General features: G+C 47.2%; 1 protein-coding gene across 1 annotated transcript; it reads left to right on the top strand.

Annotated features, from left to right (window-relative positions):
* Positions 1-67: 67 nt before the first annotated feature.
* On the top strand, positions 68-21,315 carry CELA1 (chymotrypsin like elastase 1; the record flags this gene model as incomplete). The annotated part of the gene is made up of 8 exons (XM_080810257.1): positions 68-190; positions 867-949; positions 2,495-2,595; positions 3,499-3,624; positions 4,884-5,020; positions 6,650-6,795; positions 17,569-17,718; positions 21,184-21,315. The coding sequence occupies exons 1-8, from the start codon at positions 151-153 to the stop codon at positions 21,313-21,315; spliced, it is 915 nt and encodes a 304-aa protein (XP_080666383.1). The 5' UTR covers positions 68-150.
* Between the last annotated feature and the right edge of the window lie 89 nt (positions 21,316-21,404).

The following is a 21,404-nucleotide window of genomic DNA, read 5'->3' as shown; positions in this document are numbered from 1 at the left end:
TTGTATTTCCATGTCACCTGTGATTTTTCCCGCCTTCCAGCGGCAGCCCAGCTGGCTGGCAGCAAGAAGGTCGGCAAAGCTGCTGATAAGAGGAATATTAAAGAGGGCTTGGCTCCTGGCAAGGGGGCAGTGGTCCACTCAGTCGGCGACATGCTCCGCTTCCTGGTCTTCACCACCCTGGTCCTTTATGGTAAGTGGGTCATCTGGCCTGAGTTCTAGAAGGAGGAGGATTTGAGCAGGAGGGTCAAAAGCTATCCTTAAGTCCAGCCCCGTTCTCTATCCCAGGGCGGGATGAAACACTCTGACTATGAGTCTAGCAGAAACTTTCCCCTCCTGGAGCCTATGTGAGAGGGACAGTCAGGGCCACTCGCCATGCAGAACCCTCTGGTTGCCCGGACCTTGAACCATGAAGCAGATAAGCCCCTTTCCGGGGCCTGGGCTTTCTCACCACCCCCACTGACAGGAAGACACCCTGGGCAGGTGCCTGGCTGGGATGTTCACTGCTGCCCTTGCCCCTTGGAGAATGCTGCCAAAGCACTGTGTGTGTGGATAGAGGTGGGAGGTCACTTCAGGCCATAGGATGACCCCAAGCAAGGCTGAGACCACAGGGAGCCTCTGGGCCCTAGCCTAGGGATGTGAGATTCGTCCTTCACAGGCTGCCAGAGCTCTGAGGACATCTGGGGAAGCAGAAGTCGTTCAGATTCCCCTGGTTTCAAAAGGGGCTCCCATAACTCTCAGCGGGGGCCCTCATTAAATGAGCTAGGGAGGAACTGTGAATTCGCAGACAAAGCACACTGCCTCCCTGCCCCCCACCCTGAGCTGACCCCATGCTTAGTCATCACTCACTTTTCTTCTGCCCCACAAAGGACACAGCACCCAGGACTTTCCAGAAACCAATGCCCGGGTAGTTGGAGGGACTGAGGCCCGGAGGAATTCCTGGCCCTCCCAGGTAGGTGTTCCTTCACAGCCCCTGGCCTCTAACAAAACAAGAGTTGCCTGTGGGCAGGTACATGCGTGTTTGTGAACGTCCTTATCAACAAGAAGCTCATACGTATCAACAAGCTTGCCAACCCTCTGGCTTGCAGATTTAAAAGGTGAAGGGGACCAGGCACAGGTGGGGAAGGCAGGAGAAAGGCTTGGAGGAGGGGATGTGAACTCCAACCCCACTCCCTTCCCCAGGCACACACCCGAACACAAACCACATTTATGTTCCCAGAGACACCACACACACTAGTAAGACTTGGCGCAAGACGCAAACCCCAGACTCTTCACACACGCGCACACGCACACATGCACGCGCACACCACGCCACACCGTGCACCTCTGCATTCAAGCACGCCCCCACCCCCGAGGGGAGCATGCTGCTCATTTGGCTATTTAGAGTTTCTGATTTTGTAACAGGGCTTTGATTTAAGCAATTCTAAAAGTTTAAACCTAGCACATTAACTGGGAAAGGGCCACACTTTCAGAGGAATCACAACACTTAGAATGAAATTCAGGGGGCTCCTGGGTGGCTCAGTGGTTTAAGCCTCTACCTTCGGCTCAGGTCATGGTCCTGGGGTCCTGGGATCAAGCCCCGCATTGAGCTCTCTGCTCACCGGGAAGCCTGCTTCCCCCTCTCTCTTCATCTGCCTGCCTCTCTGCCTACTTGTGACCTCTGCCTATCAAATAAATGAATAAAATCTTTAAAAAAAAATGAAATTCAATTCAGTTTGGAGCCCAATTTTCAGAAGTAGGGTTGTTTTAGAATATGGGAGCTGCTGAGGACGACGTGAGTTTTCCAGCAGTCGTTCTGAGTATTCCCTGAGGGACGGGGACAGGGTATGTCTGGGAGACCTTGGAGGGGTGCTCTGGAGACCTGAGCCAGAGGGTTAGATGATGGAGCAATTCCATGGCCACGTTTCCTACCAAGAGGAAATGGAGGTAACGACCTGAGTTCGTGGCCCTTTGTAACAACCCAGATTAGGGATGTCAAATACACGGTTTGTGTGCCTTTCCTCCCCCTGCCCATGGACAAAGCAAGCATCACCCAACAACGGAGCACTCTTTGCTGCTGATCCCAGGGCCATCTGCACACCCGTTCTTGCCACCACTCCAGGGAGCCTCTAGCAACAGATCAGTAGCAATGGACAGGACCAATGAAACCCATTGGCCAGCTCTAGCCCACAAAGTTGGAGAAGCTTTTGAAGGATGGCAGGAATTGAAGGAAGTGTAACAGGTTGTTTGGGGCAGAGCCTTTTTTTTTTTTTTTAAGATTTTATTTATTTATTTGACAGAGAGAGAGATCACAAGTGGGCACAGAGGCAGGCAGAGAGAGAGGGGGAAGCAGGCTCCCCACTGAGCAGGGAGCCCTATTTGGGGCTTGATCCCAGGACCCTGAGATCATGACCTGAGCTGAAGGCAGAGGCTTAAACCACTGAGCCACCCAGGCACCCCTAGGGCAGAGCCTTTTAAGAAACACCACTCTCTCCCTCTTTTCTCCCTCCCCTTCTAGATTTCCCTCCAGTACCTGTCTGGGGGCAGATGGTACCACACCTGTGGAGGGACCCTCATCAAACAGAACTGGGTGATGACGGCTGCTCACTGCGTGGACAGGTGAGAAAAACAAAACCCAGCTCTGCTGAGCCCTTGGAAGGGGAGAAGTCTGGCCTTTCTGGAGGAATATGTGTCCTTTAGCACTCGGGGCAGTACTCTAATGGAGTGTTGGGGGCCTGCAGGGAGGCCGTAGGATATAATGAAAAGTAAAGATTTTTGGCATCAGGCAAGCCTAGGTTCAAATCCCATTCTACCTTCTTCTACCTTTGTGACCTTGGATGGCTTGCCTAGCTTTTCTAAGCTCTCATTTTCTTACTTCTAACATGGGGTAAAAATACCTACTTCTTAGAGTTATTGGGAGGATTAAGTAGGTGAATATCTCAATGCCTGGTCAACATCTGGCTGGTAACCTTTTTTTTCCCCCCATATTTGTCTTGAGCCATTGTTCTCAAATCTGAGCATGAATCAGAATCACCTGGAAGGAACAGATTGCTGGGTCCTGCCCAGCAGAGCTTCTGCCTAAGTGGGTTCAAACTGAACCTGATAATTGGCATTTCTAGCAAGTTTCCAGGTTATACTGATGCTGCCGGTCCAGGGGTCATGCTTTAAGAACTATTGGTTTGTGACCTCCCTCAAATCCCTCTGTGGGCTGAGAGCCATTAGATCATCTGTGCCCACCACCCCTCTCCCAGGTTATGAGATATTCAGTCTGTGAAGTTTAGCTTCATAAACTGGGCAATGAAGTTGATGGTAGTTTTTGTCACTGCCCCCAAGTTAGTAAATTAGAGAAGGAGAGAGCTTATTACTTCCTCATCTTCTAGGGTCTTTTGTCTGCCCTCCGCCTGGGCCAGTTAAGATGGCTTCCTGTACTAAAGATAGGACAGGAGATGGTTTCCCAGCTTCTCCTGAGGGGAAAAGAGGCCCCTGGATCCCTCAGGGTTTCCTTCTCTTCTGTCACTCCAGATCAATGACCTTCCGTGTGGTGGCTGGAGAGCACAACCTGAACCAGAACGATGGCACGGAGCAGACTGTGAGTGTGCAGAAGATCGTGGTACATCCATCCTGGAACAGCAATAACGTGGCTGCCGGGTAGGGCCAAGGCTGGGCTGGCCTTGGGCTGGTAGGTCGAGGACTGACTGGCCAGCAACAGGGTCTGGGCGTCCCTCAGGTTCATTCAAAGGACTCTGAGAATTTGGATTTTAGAAGGCTTGGGAACTTTTATTTTAAGAGTTTGTTTATTTATTTGAGAGAGAGAGAGCTCGAGCGAGAGAGCAGAAGCAGAAGGATCAGTGGAGAGAGAGGGAGAAGCAGGCTCCCCACTGAGCAGGGAGCCCAATGTGGGACTTGATCCCAGGATCCTGGGATCCGCTTAACGAAGGCATCCGCTTAACGACTGAGCCACCCAGATGCCCCTCATCTTTCTTCTTTGAGAATTCTTCTCTGCTACCAAGATCATACCATTCTGCTCCTTTCTGATCCCCCTTCATAACTGAAAGATGTAAGCTCCACTCCCCTGGGTTGCAGAGGTCCCAGCTAGATTACAACACCAAGACCTCACCAGCAGGTGCTGCTGTTAAACAAGGAATATCCTCCTGTCCAACTGTGTCAAGTTTGAGCCCCAGCAAGTCAGTCCCTTCCTCCTTCAAAATCGTTCTTCTTTTCCTTTAAAAAGTTATTCATTTGATTTATTTATTTAGAGAGATTGAGATCACGAGTAGTGGAAAGAGAGGGAGAGAAAGTCTCAAGCAGACACCCCGCTGAGCACAGAGACCCATGTGGGGCTCGATCTCACAACCGTGAGATCATGACCTAAGCCAGAGTTGGACATTTAGAAGTGCCTGGGTGGCTCAGTGGGTTGAAGCCTCTGCCTTCAGCTAGGGTCGTGATCCTGGGATCGAGCCCCACGTCGGGCTCTCTGCTCAGCGGGGAGCCTGCTTCCCTTCCTCTCTCTGCCTGCCTCTCTGCCTACTTGTGGTCTCTGTCTGCCAAATGAATAAATAAAATCTTAAAAAAAAAAAGGAGTTGGACATTTAAAGAACTGAGCCACCCAGGTGGCCCAAAGTTGTTCATTTCCTTTGTTTTTTTAAGATTTTATTTATTTATTTGTTTGAGAAAACAAGCACAAATGTGGGGGAGGGGCAGAGGGAGAAGCAGATTCCTCCCTGAGCAGGGAGCCTGATGCCACGAGTCCAGGATCATGACCTGAGCTGAAGATAGATGCTTAAGCAACTAAGCCACCCAGGTGCCCCTACAGCTGGTTCTGACTCTGTGGGGACACAAAAGCTTAGTGAGGGCCAGCCCCTATGCTGACCTGAAGGAAGGCTGAGCTGGCTCCTTTGCTCCCACAGTTATGACATTGCCCTGCTGCGCCTGGCCCAGAAAGTTACCCTCAACAGCTACGTCCAGCTGGGTGTTCTGCCACTGGAGGGAACCGTCCTGGCCAACAACAGCCCCTGCTACATCACAGGCTGGGGCAGGACCAAGAGTAAGTCACCTGCACAGGCACCGTCCTCATGGATCTCGCGTAGGTAGCAGAGCTTCTGGGCACATTTTTCTGTGGTCCTAGGTGTTCGTAGCCAGAATCAAGGAACCAGAGATAAAATAACTGGTCCATGAAATCAAGCTAAGAACGGGCCACAGAATGGTCAAGTCACATAGACTCATAACTAGAAAACAGCAACAACAAAAAAACCCTGCCTCAGAGAATATTTTGTATCCACCTCTCATTTAATTTTATTTTATTTAAAAGATTCATTTATTTGAGAGAGCGCGCACAAGGGAGCGTGTTGGAGGGGGCAGAGGGAGAGAGAAAAAGTCTCAAGCAGACTCCCCCACTGAGCATGGACCCCCGCCGTGGGGCTCGATCTCAGGTTCCTGAGATTACAACCTGAGTGGAAATCAAGAGCCGACGCTTAACCGACTGAACCACGCCGCATCTCATTTTATACATGAGGAAACTAAGGCCCAACAAAAGTAAAAACCTTGTGTAAGATCACGTGACTGGTTAGTAACTAGTTAGCTGGGGCCAGGACTCAGGTATCCTGGCCCCCATTTTGGTGATCATTATACCATCTGCTACCGCCATATATAGTTGCTGGGCTGTGGGTTGGAGTCAGTAAACCAGAGGTAGCCAGAGGTCCAGAGAAGTGAAGGCAGAAGAGGCCTAGGCTCTCTTCCAATCACCATGGGAAGATTTCTGGTAGGGAATGCCACCCAGACAACATGGAAAGGCAGGAGGGCTATGAGCAGAGATGGTCAAGAAGGGCAGAGACATTAGAACCGACCGAAGTCTGTCAGCCGTGCACAATGTTTGAGCTCTGGAAGAGAGGTGAGGCCTTGTTGTGAGCGGCCAGTCTACTGGGAGAACTTGGAGCTGAGAGAGAGAGAGAGAGAGACAGGCTTCTAATGCAGCTGCTCTTACTTGACTTAATGTTATTGTGGTTCAGCCTCCTGATCTGTAATAGGAAGGGGTTGCTATAAGGATACAAAGAAATAATGTGTGTGCCAAGGCTTTGGAAATTCAAAAGAGCCAGATAAAGGAAAACTGCACCAAGCTCTTATGAAAGGAAAATAAGGGTGTACAGTCCCAGTTCTGCTTTGTACGCTTGGCTGTGCAAGGGGAAAGCAGGAGAGTCATCCACAAATAAGACCATTTTGGTCACTTTAATTTTTTTTTTAAGATTTTATTTATTTGACAGAGAGAGACACAACAAAAGAGGGAACACAAGCAGGGGGAGTGGGAGAGGGAGAAGGGAGCCTAATGTGCGGTTTGAACCCAGGACCCTGGGATCAGAACCTGAGCAGAGGGCAGACGCTTAACAACTGAGCCACTCAGGCACCCTTTTTTTCCCTTTTTTTAAGCAGGAGTAGGAGATTGGAGGTTAGTGGTCTGAAGCTGGGGAACAATGACGAAGATGACCCCTGCAGGAAGGGGCCTGTAGCTTCCACAGAAAGAAGGGATGGGGGAGGACACGTGGCATGGGAGGCACAGAGAGAAGGAGCTTGCCCTGAGTTCAGCTTCTATCAGAGCTTGGGATGGTTGGGTGGGGTGTGGACGGGTTCAACCCCTGGAGAGCGTGTGGAGCTGACCTCCAACTCTGTGTGTCCTGTTCAGCCAATGGGCAGCTGGCCCAGAGCCTGCAGCAGGCTTACCTGCCCACTGTGGACTACGCCACCTGCTCCAGCTCCTCCTACTGGGGCTCCACCGTGAAGAAAACCATGGTGTGCGCTGGAGGAGACGGAGTTCGCTCTGGATGCCAGGTGAATATGTGCTGGAAATGTCAGAAAAACCACACGAGGTCCCTCCCCTCTCCGCCTCCCATCCCCCACCATTTCCTCATGCCCTTTTCCACACCTACTCCCACCCCCATGTGCGGACCCGACTTGCCACTCTGGCGCCTGAGGGAGAATGAGTCTGTGCTAGGAACTCTAGTCTCACAGAATCTCAGAGTTGAAAGGAACCCTAGAAGTCATCATGCCCGATGCCCTGACCTTCCTGGTAGATGGCCCAGCATCTGTGTGTTGGTGTATGTGTGTGGTCCTTAGAAGCTGTCAACCGCCTAGACTTTTCACAGCCCCAGAACAGTCGTTGCAACTGTGTGTGAGGAAGCTCTCTTCCTGTCAACCCCAGCTCTCCATCACCACGCCTTTACCTCAGTAGTATTTCCTGGAGGACAGACAGGTAACTATGGCAGGAGAAAGTGCACAAAAATAGTGTCATAATCATTTATATATAATACATAGAATCTTCTATTTAGACAGGGTCAGTCAGCAATATACCATCTTACAGATTTCTTAATGCGGTTCAACAGATGTTCTTGATTACCTATTAAATGCCAGCCACTGTGCTAAGTGTGAGGGATACAAAGATGACTCAAACTGAGGGTTTAGTGGAGGAAGGGCAGGAGCAGACATGTGATAAGACATTGTAAAACAATGTGGGTAAGTGTGATTTTTTTTTAAAAAATGCAGAGGGCAATATAAGAGCCTCAAAGATAGGCACTTAACTTGTACCTTTGGGGGTAAAAAAAGACTTAGAATCTATAAGGGAGTTCTGATGCTTATGTGGGAGAAAGCCAGGCAAAAGGGGAAAAGCTATTCAGAAAGAACAACAGGAATGAGTTCCTGGGCCAAGAAACCATCCAGAAAACTCTTACAGAATTAAAGGGCGTTCTCTACAGCTAGAGCAGAGGTCAGAGCCCACAAACTTCCAAATCCTGCCGGCTGCCTGTTTCTCTATAGTCTATGAGCTAAGAATGGTTTTTACATTTTTTAAGTTGTTTTTTAAGATTTGTTTATTTATTTTGAGAGAGAGAAAGAGAGCGCTCAAATGGAAGGAGCAGCAGAAGGAAAGAGAATCTCAAGCAGATTCTAAGCTCAGTGAGGAGCAAGAAGTGGAGCTCGGGGGCCCCTGGGTGGCTCAGTTGGTTAAGCGGCTGCCTTCAGCTCAGGTCATGATTCCGGGGTCCTGGGATCGAGCGTCATATAGGGCTCCCTGCTCAGCAGAGAGCCTGCTTCTCACTCTTCCTCTGCCTGCTGCTCTGCTTACTTGTGCTCTCTATCTTTCTGTCAAATAAATAAATAAAATCTTTAAAAAAAAAAAAAAAAGAAGTGGAGCTCGATCTCACCGCCCTGAGATCACGACCTGAGCCCAAACCAAGAGTCGGCTGCTTGACAGACTGAGCCACCCAAGCACCCTGGTTTTTACATTTTTAAATGGTTGAGAATAAATTTTAAAAAGATTTAAAACTTAAATCGAAACGGGTGGCTCAGTCCATTAAGCATCTGCCTTCGGCTCAGGTCAGGATCCCAAAGTCCTGGGATCGAGCCCTGCATGGGGCTCCCTGCTCAGTGGAGAGCCTGTGTCTCCCTTTCCCTCTGCCTGCTGCTCTGCCTGCTTGTGCTCTGTCTATATCTCTGTCAAATAAGTAAATAAAATCTTAAAAAAAAAAGATGTCATGACATATGAAAAATATAAAATTCCAATGTTCATAAAAAAGCATTAAGTTGGAAAGAATACAGCCATACTTGCTTACTTGTGTATTGTCCATGGCTCCTTTCAGAGTTGGATAGTTGCAACAGAGACTCTATAGTCTGCAAAATCTGAAATACTTATTATTTGACCCTTTATAGAAAAAGTTTGCTGATGTCTGGACTAGAACATAAACTATTAACCTACCAGAGAATGTCAGGAGATGATGCTAGAGGCCAGTAGGAGCCTCTTGACTTGGGGCTGCAAGGGCCATGTGCAGGGGAAGAAAATTTTTCCCTTCTTCCCTTCTAGGTTCTTTGGCTCATCTAATAATTAAATTGGTGTAAGACAGATTAACAGGAAAAAAACAGATTTAATTTCATACATGCAGAAGCTCATAAAAATATGAAACTCAAAGGCAAAGACCTTTTAGACAAAGAAATAAATTTGTGAAGAATTGACGTGACAAAGAAGTTCGGGCTTGGGGTAAATGAGTGAAGAAGCAACAGGATGAGGCAATGGAATTTGTTATACAGCCCTAAATCCCCTACCTCCGGTGGTAAAGATGTCTCCTTACAAGAAGGGTACCTTTCACATGGAATATTTATTTTCTGCTTTCAGAGGAACAAAGTAGGGTTAGAATGTTCCTCTTACACTGTCTGTTCTTAAATAACTTTAATTCAAAATAACCAATATCCCAAAATGGTATATTTGGGGGCAGCCTGCCCTGAACCTCCATCATATGCTTAGGCTCATGAACTTTCTCTCTTAGCCTGAGAAACCACTCAAGAGTTATATAAACAGGAGAGTAGCATGATCAGATTTGCCTTCTAGAGGCATTGTCTGATGACAAAGTAAGCATTTCTTGGAAGAAGGTGAGGTTGACCAAGAGACAGGTTAGGGGACTGTTGTAATTATCTAGGCAATAGATTTGAGGGCTTGAACTAGGGCAGCAGAGAGAAAGGAGAAAGAAGGAGGATCTGGAATGTCTTTTATGCATCTGGTGTAAGTGACCTGGGAAGGGTTTTGCTACCTCCATTGAGAGAAGGTTTATAGAATGTAGGACAGAAGGTGATGAATTTGGCTCTAACAAGTTGATTCTAAAATCCCAGTGGGACATTCAGGTATAGTTACCCAATGAGTAATTAGATATAAGGAAGTAGAACTTTTGGGGAGAGCCAGACTAGAGATACAGCAGGTGAGATCCACCCCCTGGATCCCAACCCACCCCTATCCCGCAGGAGAGAATTTTTTTTTTAAGGTTTTATTTATTAATTTGACAAAGACACAGCGAGAGGGAATACAAGCAAGGGGAGTGGGAGAGGGAGAAGCAGGCTTCCCGCCGAGCAGGGAGTCCCATGGGGGACTCAATCCCAGGACTGCAGGATCATGACCCAAGCCAAAGGCAGATGCCTAACGACTGAGCCACCCAGGTGCCCCAAGAATTTGTAGAATGAGAAAAGAACAGTGAGTTGAGGAAAGAACTGTGATAACATAAATACTTGAGCGTTTCAGGGATAGGTGGAAGACAGAGAACCCATAAAACTAGAAAGGGATTAGAGATCATAAGGGTTTTCCAGAATCTCGGGAAATACTGATGTGTCCTACACAGTATACAGTGCATCCAGGAGCCACAGGAGATAACTGGAAGTGCCCACTTGGGCAGTTGGTGGGTCACCAGTAACTGTGGCAAGAACAGTGTCAGGAGAGAGGAGGGGGAGAAGCTTTACTGAAGGTAAGAAATGGAAGAGGCAATGAGAAACTAAGGAATGGAGAATCCCTTTCCAAGAATCTTGGATGAAACAAAGGGACCAAAAAATATCTGGTAGCTTTTAGGAGGATGACCGGTCACGAAGGGGGTGAGTGTAGTACCACTGAGTGGGTTAATAGGAAGAGAGGAAAGGATCTTGTAGGGTCAGAGAGAGGAAGGAGTGGATGGCACAAGATCCCAGAGGAGAAGAGATGGAACCAAGGGTCAGGTGCAGCTGGAGTGGGAAGAGAGTCAGCAAAGTACCAAAATGTGCACGGATCTGAAAGAGTGTGTAGGGTGGGTGGCTGGAGGACAGTGGGTGTTCTGCGTTGCTTTTTCCATTTACTTATAAACTATGAGTCAGTTTGAACGCTGAGAATGAAGGAACAAATGTTGTATGGTCTGGATTAATTAAAAAACGTGGGACAATGATCGGCCTCCGAGATGTTCCTGATAGGGTGAGGTTGGAGACCACTCAATGACTGAGTATAGGATTCACTCCCTTTGACTCGAGACTTAGTTGCAGGGAGTGGGTTAATCCCAGGGCTGGGTTTTCCTGCCTTAACCGGAGCCAAAGGACAAGAGTGCAGACCAACGGCAAGGTCTGTGCTGGGTGGAAGAAGAGAAGCCAGCAGGAGGCTGGCAGGCTGACTGAAATGGTAGAATCAAATGAGCAAAGATTTCTGGTGAGCACTTAGAACCACGGAAGCAAGGCGACCAACTCCTCCCAGTTTGCCCAGTCTCCTGCATGGTGGGAGCCCTACACACAGAGCCTGATACACAAGGCATTCTCTGCTAGGTCCCCACTGGCTAGCTTCCCCCTTTACCCTAAGGTTTAACCTTTCTGAATTAATTCACTTTCCCTCTGCTCCCTCAGGGTCTCAAACTCCAACAAAGCAGAGTACTTTTCTTCTGACAGTGGTTCCAAATTGACAATTCTCTGAGGCAATTGGGTATCCAAGGCCTTTTCCACTGCAGTTTTTCCAAGACCGTGTCTTCTGGGTTTGCAGACTGCTGGGTCCCAGCCCTTCACCTCAGGTGGGGTTCACCGAGCCCCTCTCACCTCAAGTCAATCCATTCATTCCCACTGAGTTCTTTCCCAGCTCTTCCTTCTACCCTCAAATCCTCAGCCATACCTTCCAGCTCTCGAGGACCGGTGTTTCTTTTTAGTTCAATTAGTCTAAGACAATGGTATTACAGACAACTTAATTACCTTCCATTCCTCTAGTCCAGAGATATTCTCAAACCCCTACTAGAATTTGGGTGGAAGAGGGGCGCCTGGGTGGGACAGTCAGTTGGGCAACTTGGTTTAGACTCAGATCATGATATCATTGTTGTGATCTTGAAGTCACGGGATCAAGCCCCATCTGTGTCCACTTGAGATTCTCTCTCTCTCTGAAATGAGTAAGTAAATCTTACAAAAAAAAAAGCTTGCTTCTCCTTTAAAAAAAAATCCCTCACTTTTGGTCAGATTCTCAGCTTAACTTCGAGGTCCGATGGAAACATAAAGCATTAGCGCCTCTCTCAGCTCCTGCTCTGCGGTTCTCACAGCTTCTTTTGTGAAATTTTGTTGATCCTTTTTGTGATATTCACAGGTCAGGAGGGTTTTTTGGCTTAACCTCTGTGATAATCACAGGCCACGTGACATCAGATTCACAGTCTTTACATTGCTCATTCTCTTCATTCCTTTTTTGGTGTTTCTGGTTTGGGGCAATCCTTTGCTAGGTGGTCAATGGCTGTGAACGTGCATCTGGAGCTGTTGAGAGGGTAACAATGGAACAGGGAGACTATGATGATTACTCTAAGCAGGATTAATTCCTGATGTTTGGAATGCACTTTGGAGCCATGGTCTGCAACACCCAAACCAATCAAAATCAAAGAAGTCTAAGAGAGACCCCACCGTAGGAGTCACCCTTTCAAGCCAAGTGGCTTGCTGGGTGATCTTAGGTGAGTCTCAACTCCTCCAGAAGTGTTAATGCAGGTACAGCACTGGTGTTGACCATAGCATGGACATCACCTTGCTCAGCTAAGGATAATTAAGAACTATCCTACCATTGAGAACAGCTTTGGCCAGAGTCTAAGGATCTTGGTGGCACAGCTCTTGTCTTGGCAATGGATTCTACCATATCTTCCAGAGTTAAGGAAAGGTTTCTGATCAGATTCTGATGTACCTCTACTCCTACCCAGGGAGGGGTGGGCCCTACCGAAGGAAGTGAATCCAGGTCATGAATATCAATGATTCCTAACTCAGTTCTTCCTCCAACTCAATGATGTAAATCCAGGGGAGCTGTACAATAAGGCTTCTTAGTTCATTTGTGGCGAGCTGCTGGCACACTTGGATAGCCTAAAAGGTACTTCCTGGCTGTGTACCAGCCATTTAGTCCTTTGTAGACCCAGGGAGGGTGATAGCAACCATGGACAAAAACAAATTCTCTCAGGGCACAAACCACTCCTTGAGCAGGTGCCCCTGTTAGGTAGAGGCATTCCCAGGGATTGTTGCATTTGCCCATTCAAGCCAGGGTACAGTTAGATCCTCTCTTAGGCTGAAGTAAAAGGTTGTTCTAAGTTCCAGGCATTACCCGCCTCCCCCCCCTTGTCCATGGCCCAGGAAATGTGGATAATGGTGTTAGCTTTCCAGGCCAGCACCAGAGTAAAGGAAAGAAAAGGAAGAAGAAAAGGCTTCCTATTTCGTTAAAGTATGAAGACTTCATCTGGCGGCTTGGGAGGAAGCAGTCTACTGCCATGTCAGCTACTTCTGTCCCTGGTCACTTTGACTGGGAGGTCTCTAACATTTGTGTGGGACCAGATACCAGGTGGGGCCTTCTCTCCAGCTGTGAGATCCATATCCAAGGTTTAAGTCCCTGGAGTCTGGCTGCCCTCTGGGTGGTGAGGAGGACCTGGTGTCCTCCCTTCCAAGGAGATTCAAGCGCAGTCTTTGTTCTTATTGATTCTAAATCAGAAGAGTGAGAGAAAATTCGAAGTGTTAGTTTGAAGAGTCATAGCCAGATTTTTTAGGAAACTAGAAGAATTCAGGATCCAGTCCAATTTACGGCATATAATAGAACCTCAAAGACAACGAATGGGATTAGAATCTAATACACATGAAAGTGTAAACATAATTTCTTCTCTCTACAATTACCTTCATTTTTTATAGTAAAACTAATCTATTTGCCTTAAACTTTGCCTGATTCTTTACACAAGTGCAGCAAGAATAGTGACTGAACACATAAGGTCTTTTTTTAAATCTTTATTTTAACTTTATTTAGATCTAGTTAATTAACATACAGTATACTATTAGTTTCGATGTAAGGTCTTTTAAGACTGCTTTGCTGGAACCTTGTAAGCAAAGTACCAGGTCAATTTTTCCACGAGGCTTTATTGGGTCTGTAAAGTCAACCTTAGTTCCTTGAAACTGTCTGGTCATATCCGAGTCTATGCACAACTTTCTCAAATACGATATTCTAATCAGAGCTTTCGTAACATAACCAGTGTTTCCAATGCATCTTGTTATACAAGGAGATCAGATTCTCACTGAACGGCTGTAAATAACTAACTGCAGTTCCCCCAGAACAACATGGGTTTGAACTGTGTGGGTCCACTTATAAGGGGATCTTTTTCCATAAATCGAGAACAATAAGAGTGTGTTCTCTTCCTTATGATTTTTAAATAACATTTTCTTTTATCTAGGTTACTTTACTATAAGAATACAGTATAGAACACATATAAAATAAGATATGTGTTAATTGACTATTTATATTATCAGTAAGGCTTTTGGTCAGTAGTAGGCAACTAATAGTTACATTTTCTCTCTTTTTTAAAGGTTTTATTTATTTATTTGTCAGAGAGAGAGAAGGCACAAGCAGGGGGAGCAGCAGAGAAAGAGGGAGAAGCAGGCTCCCCGCTGAGCAGGGAGCCCCATGCGGGACTTAAACCCGGACCCTGGGATCATGATCTGAGCTAAAGGCAGCCGCTTAACCCACTGAGCCACCCTAGGCACCCCTGTAGTTACATTTTCGAGGAGTAAAAAGTTATAGGGACATTTTTAACTATGCAGGGAGAGGTGGTCAGTGTCCCTAACCCCCATGTTGTTCAGGGGTCAACTATATATTATCACGAAAAGAATACTTGAGAGTTTTTGAATTCTGGAGAGATCAGGTAGGGAGAAAAAGCAAATGTTTTATCTTGGTTACAAAGATATAGCTCACAAATTGTTGATAGCTGAAGAGAGAAGAAGAAAAATCTCCTAAAATCTGGAAAAAACAAAACATTAGAGAACCAGCCATCTTTTCAACAAGAAGTCAGACAAATTATAATTATCCGCCTCAATTCACGCAGGCCCATGAAATTAACATTCGTCCTACTTGAATCCATTTCTTCCATCAGTCCTAGAAATTTCCAGCCAGTTGAGTTGCTTGATCTGAAAGTATCAGAAACCTGTATTCTAGAGTACTTGCCAGATTCTTTTCCATGAATTTCTCTGAAGATAAAACACATCTGCAGGGGCACCTGGGTGGCTCAGTGGGTTAAAGCCTCTGCCTTCAGCTCAGGTCATGATCTCAGGGTCCTGGGATCAAGCCCTGCATTGGGCTCTCTGCTCATCGGGGAGCCTGCTTCCCCCTCTCTCGCTCTGCACTGTAAATTCAGTGTTCGCAAAATGCCACCCACACCTGTTTTTTGGTGTCCCCAGAGCTGTCAGAAGTATCCTTTGGTCTGGTCTCTGCCACCAAATCTGTTACGTAACAAAAATTCAGCTGAATAAATTTAGAGATCAAAGTGGCTTCAATGATTCATGAGTCAGATAGCATCTCATCTAGAAAATAGAAAGGAACTTCATTAAGCTGTAGGAAAGAAAAAGGTGTTAAAGGCAAAGAGAGAATGGAAAAAGGAAATTATTAGCGAAGAATGCCTTGTTTTAGGCAAGGTTGCCCTCCTAAGAGGTCTATCAGATTACCTCCCAGTGCTGACTGAGAAATTCCAGGTTGGCTGGTTAAAGGTCACATTTCTGGGAGAAGCTGAAGCTACAGTTGGGTTAGGTACTAAGTCTCGGTAGAGCTTGGCATAAGTGACTTTATTTGGGGCCTGCTGTCCTTTTTTAATAGTTGGAAAATTCTGGAAGAGTGCTTTATGATCAAAAGCACCTTATAAGTGAATTATATATATCTTCATGAGTCAATAGAAGCTCTTAGCTGTCTCTATTCTTCCAGAAACATGCTTGGCACACCCAAGCATGTATATGTTTTATTATGGGTCGCTAGGCATGTTTTTCTCTATTTCTCTTTCTTGTCTTAAACACTATTTGATGTTGCAAATCATTCAGTGAGTTCATGAAAAATGGAAGCAGTTTGGGGGTTTTTTTGCATTTCTTCCCCCACCCCCACCTCCCCACATCTGGCTACCACCAATCTGTCCTCTGTACCTATGAGCTGGTTTTGTTTTATGTTTAGATTTCACATAGAAGAGAGGTCACAATATATCTTTCTCTGACTTGTTTCACTGAGCGTACTTCCCTCTAGGTGCATCCGTGTCCTTGCAAATGGCAAAATTACCTCTTTTTTCATGCCTGACCTCTCATCCATATTATGTTCTAACATTACTTTTCATTTCCTGCAGAACTTGGTTTTCCCTGGAGTTAGTATCTGTCTTTTTAATTTGCATAACATATACTCCACTTACCGCTAACTCAGCCCCACACTGTCCACTAGTTTGTAAGTGACCTATATTATCCTCTCTTGACCCCAGTGTTTTGTGTCTTGGTGTGGGTTTATTTGCATTCATTGTGAAAGAGACTTGGTGGGTTTTCTCATTTTAGAAGCTCCAGAATTTTGGCCCTGAAAATATTAATTGGATGATGATTTCCTCCCCTCCATTGTTATAGTCTTTTTAGAATTTCTGTTATTCACCTACTTACCTCCTAAGATAGTCCTCTTATTTTCCTGGTCTCTCTATATTTTGTTTGTTCTACTTTATCTTCCAAGGCTTCTGATCTTTCATTTCTATGATCACAGTAATAATTTCCAAATGCTGTGTTTTCTGAATGTTCTTTTTTTTTTTTTTTAAGATTTTATTTATTTATTTGACAGAGAGAGAGATCACAAGTAGGCAGAGAAGCAGGCGCGGGGGGGGGGGGGCGGTGGCGGAGAAGCAGGCTCCCTGCTGAGCAGAGAGCCTGCCGTGGGGCTTGATCCCAGGACCCTGAGACCATGACCCGAGCTGAAGGCAGAGGCTTTAACCCACTGAGCCACCCAGGTGCCCCTGAATGTTCTATTTACTAGCAAGCTGTTCTTGTATCATGGATGCACTATCAATCATGGTTTTTTACTGCTTGTTTCCTTTGATCTGCAAATCTTGGTTGCCTTCATTTTTTTTATTTCTTTAACTCTTTATTTTGAACTTCATTGGTACATTAGAGGCTTTCTTCAGATACTTGGTACTTCTTCACCATCTGCTCTTAATTTCAGAGTGAGGGTACTAAAAAGCTGATCAGTAGCTCTGAACCTTCAGTGGGATTCATCCACGGTGAACTGGTCTGTTGGGTGATCTAGTGAGGCCACTGGGGCAGGGGACCTCCAATGGCAGTATTGTCTGGTATTCCTTTTTAGGCTGGTCAGATTTTCCAGAGAAATATCTTTCCATTTTCTGTCTGGAATTATAGAACCGGCAACCTGGGAGCTGAATAAGGGGGAGAGTGTCAAGGTCATACTCTATCAACCCAATTTCCTCTGATTTTAAGCCTGAGCATGTAACCACTACCCGATACATCACTTTCACTCCTCTTTACCCCCAGTGTTTTTTTTCCCTTACCCCAGTTTAGTTTAACGTGTTGACTACCCACCCTGCGTCTAATCACGAAGTCTAATGAGAACCGTTGATCTAAATGCTGGGGATGAAAAAATCATTACAACACTCTACTCCCCCTACTCCCAGGTTCGATGTAAGTCAATAAAAGCTATTGAGCTTTCGATGTTCAAAGTTCTATGCTAGCATTGTGGAGAGGAAACGTGTCAGTAAGACACAGTTCCTATCTCAAGAAGCTCATAGATAGGCGTGGCAGGTAGAAACAAATCACGAAACCAAAATACAAGGCAGAACATGACATGAGGGCAGCAAAAGAAAGGAAGAGGTACTACGGTTGTTCTGAAAGGAAGAAGAGATTTCATCTACATTGTGGAGATGTGAAGGAAGTAGGGATTTGAATCAGAGCTTTAAAACTGCCCCGGATTTAACAAGCAGAAATGGAGAGGGGGTATAAGCAAAAGCAAAGGTTCAGAGATTTAAAAATGGAGTTTTAGGCCCTTCTTTCTCCTCCCTGCAGGGTGATTCTGGGGGCCCCCTCCATTGCTCAGTGAACGGCAAGTACACTGTCCACGGAGTGACCAGCTTTGTGTCCAGCCTGGGCTGTAATGTCTCCAGGAAGCCCACAGTCTTCACACGGGTCTCTGCTTACATCTCCTGGATGAACAAAGTGAGTCTTTGCACATGATGGGTTGAAACAGGGTCACCTGAAGATCCCTGCCCTGGCTGGGCCGGGCAGCAGAAGCTGGCCAGGGGAGGCCATCATTTTCCTCACCACATTCGTTTACTCCTCTCCCTTGCCTCCATGGTGCACTTTCCCTCGATAATGCTGCCGTCCTGGGTTCCCCTCCACACACCCACCAGGCTTCACCAAAGTGTTTATCGCTTAAGGCGAGATGTTGACGACAGCAAACCTCAACCAGGCATGTATCAGTGCTGTCCTAAGTCAAAGCCAAGAGAAAAATGGCTGCAGCTAGGGCCCCCAGGCCACCGGGCAATGGAAGGGTCACTGATATCTTCTCCCATGCACTCTTTCTGAGCGCAATATGAAAAGTTGCTCTACCCTTCAGCAAGACGTTTTACCACTCTAGACAATGCCTGATGGTTAAGTGAGACTTTACCTACACACTGACCTAATGGTAGAGCTTCACCACCATCCCACCTATGCCTTCCAACCTTCAAACACGCTCTGGAGTCTTGTGGCATGAACTTTCATTAACAACCGTTTCCAGGCCTGTCCTTGCCACTAAGTGCTGGGTATGTGCCTGTAACAGTGAATTGTCCCCACACGGCTGAAATCTCCTTCCTGCCCCGCCCCTCTCCCAATTCCCCCAGAAACCCAGTGCAGGGCCACACTCAACCAGGAGTCCTGGAAGAAAACAGAAGGGAGGTGGGGAGAAGTTACTGACTGTGGGCATATCGACTTTTCCTTCAGGTCATTGCCTCCAACTGAACATCTTCCTGAATCCAGCGGCCTGCCCAGGATGACGCTTATATCCATAGTAGCACTTGAGGCCACCAAGGAAAAAACGAGAGACCAGCAAGCCTGATACAGAAAAGCAAATAAAACTGAATATACATGATCATCCTGAGTCTTTTTATCTGTGATGGAACCCTCTAAAGGAAATGTAGTTCTAGGATCCACAGTTGATGCCACCACATTTCTGTGCTGGTTCTTTCATTTACCGCCACCTCTCCCAGTTCCCAGATGAAGCCAAGTGGAAGTGGTTTTACATTATCCTTTTTGCATTATTTTCAGATCTACGCATCTATCCATCTGCCCCTCTGCTCTCCTTTCCATGTGTGTTTGCTATATTCAAAGGCACAGAGTGCTTTCAAATGTTCGTGAGTCCCTAAATGCGCCCGGACTCTCCCAGGCAGACTGTGGGCTCATCCTTCTTTTGTTCCCCCCTTCAGTGCCTAGGACAGGTGCTCCAGGATACACTAGAGATAGGAATACAGGACTCTGTGGTAGGTCAGGTACCAGCTGACAAAGAAAGTGACAAATTACAAAGGAGATGAGGGAAGCAAGAATAGAAACAAGGAGAAAAGAAGATACTGGACAAAGAGAGGAAAGGGTTGAGCAGAACAAAAAGGGAGAAGAGGCAACAATATAGGGCCTCCAACTATGTGTGAGTCAGCATTTCAAGGCTGGGACTAAAATAGACAACCGGATCCGGGGTTCTATAAACCACAGAGAACTGGGAAGCTGATAATTCTGCCCAATTCTGGCCTGGGCTCAGTCTTTTGGAGTGGCCTACAATAGACTGAAGAGGGAACTGAAAGAAGGCAAAGTAGATGAGAAGCAGCTGTTCATAGTGATCCCTGAGGACCAGACAAGAGAGAATAGGTAGTTAATGTTATAACTGGAGAAACTGGCTAAGACTGGTCCTGGCTTTGTAGGCTGCAACGTCAGCAGAAGCCTCTGGAACAGCGTCTGCACTGTAAGAAGCTGGGTCAGGATGCCTGTTTTCCCATCCCAGTTCCAACACTGAGCAACTGGGTAATCCCGGGCAAGTCACCAGCTTTTTCTGGGACTTAGTTTCCTCATCTAGTTAACTTCTAAAGATTGTCCCTGCTTTAAAACTATAGGATTTGGTGATCACTGATTTCAGTTCCTAAGAGATTGGCACAGAAGAGGGTTTCTTAGGAGGCAGTGGCTGGCCTGCATTGCTAAGGACGCTGCGGACTGCTGAGAGTGACACAAGTGTTGGCCCCCTTCTGCTAGTTACAGACTTATTATCATGACCATCTCTCAGTTTCCCACAGTACCATCATCCCCTGGGCTTCTCCCCTCTTCTTCCCATCCAACATCAAGTCTTGCCATTTTCTGCACTCTGCTCCTTCTAGACCATCCCCACAGCTCATATCCAGCATAAACCCCAATGACCTAGGACCTGACAATTTTGTATCCATCTCTATAAATGCCTTAAGCACATAATATTATAATCATCTGATTACCAAACTCTCTCCACCTCCAGACTTAAAGTATCTTGAGGTCAGATATCTCTCTCTCTCTCTCTCTTTTTAATTTATCCTTGGTTTCCCAACACGGAGCAATGTCTGTCACACGGCTGACCCCGAGTGCAGTATGTCTGTTTCGGGGAATGGCCTGGGAAACGACAGCAGACAAGGGCCTCCAGCTTCCCTCTCCACTCCTTAGGAAGTCATCTTGACCCTCTTCCCCTCTTGGAAGAAGGTTACAGCACAGTAAAAATCTGTGAGTAAATGACACCTCCTAACCCAGTGTCCTAATCTCCAGCTATCCCCTCAAAGCCATCAGCTTCGGGTAGGAGACCTCGGTGGGAGCAACAGGTGTGATCTGGGCAGCCTCATCCCCACTTTCCCAGCCTGTGCCTGTCTTCACACTCTGCCTCCATAGAGTATTTGCACCAGTCCATTCCGTTATAGACGTGTGCCCCCCTCCCCAGCGCAGGTTTCCATTCTCTTCTCCTGTCGTTTTCCAGTAAGGTCCTCTCTTTTCCTAAGGACCCCCATTTCTAGCGCTGGCTCAGTTGTTCCTCCCTTTCAAATCCTGATGTGGAGTCCTGCCCCTTCCCACACTTGGTCCCTACCAGTTCCAGGCTTACAGCAGAGGCTTTCCATCCTTAAAAACAGTAACCTGGGGGCGCCTGGGTGGCTCAGTGGGTTGAAGCCTCTGCCTTCAGCTCAGGTCATGATCCCGGGGTCCTGGGATGGATCCCGGGGTCCTGGGATGGAGCCCCGCATCTGGCTCTCTGCTCGGCGGGGAGCCTGCTTCCCCCTCTCTCTCTGCCTGCCTCTCTGCCTACTTGTGATATCTGTCAAATAAATAAATAAAATCTTAAAAAAAAAAATTAACCTGGAATAAGACGAGCATTCCACCCAGCAACCCAGAAGACATGGCCATGCAGTGAAACAACGTTTCCCAATACTCTTGCTAAGTGGAAATCGCAATCTTTCTACCCCATCGTTCCAGTTTATGTTGATGTTTATGGCGAATTGGCTGCGGGAACGAATGAGTCTTGGCCCACATTAGAAAACTGTTCTTTGGGGCTGGTGCTCCCGTCCCTCCGGGCAGCACACCTTCAAGGCTGGTTTTGAGTGAGTATCACCTGAGGGCAGTCCCAAATTTCCAGCCTCCTCCTCCGAACAGGTGCGGCCCCCGCTCCAGAGGTCCTCCTTGGAGCCGTGGCTGAGCGGTGGTGGGCCGGGGGGGTCTCGGGACCACCGCAGCTGCGCTGGGAGCGCGCCTCCGGAGGAGCCTGGGCGGCCGCGGGGGTCTTGAGCAGCGTGGGGCGGGGCCGCCAAGGCCACGGCCGGATGCGAGGCATGCCGGGAACCGCACTTCCTCCTCGGGGGCCTCCAGAAAACCAC

The sequence above is a fragment of the Martes martes genome (assembly GCF_963455335.1).
Source record: "Martes martes genome assembly, chromosome: 8".
Taxonomy (NCBI): domain Eukaryota; kingdom Metazoa; phylum Chordata; class Mammalia; order Carnivora; family Mustelidae; genus Martes; species Martes martes.
Note: the sequence above shows the minus strand (reverse complement) of the source record. Positions and strands in the feature narration are given on the sequence as shown.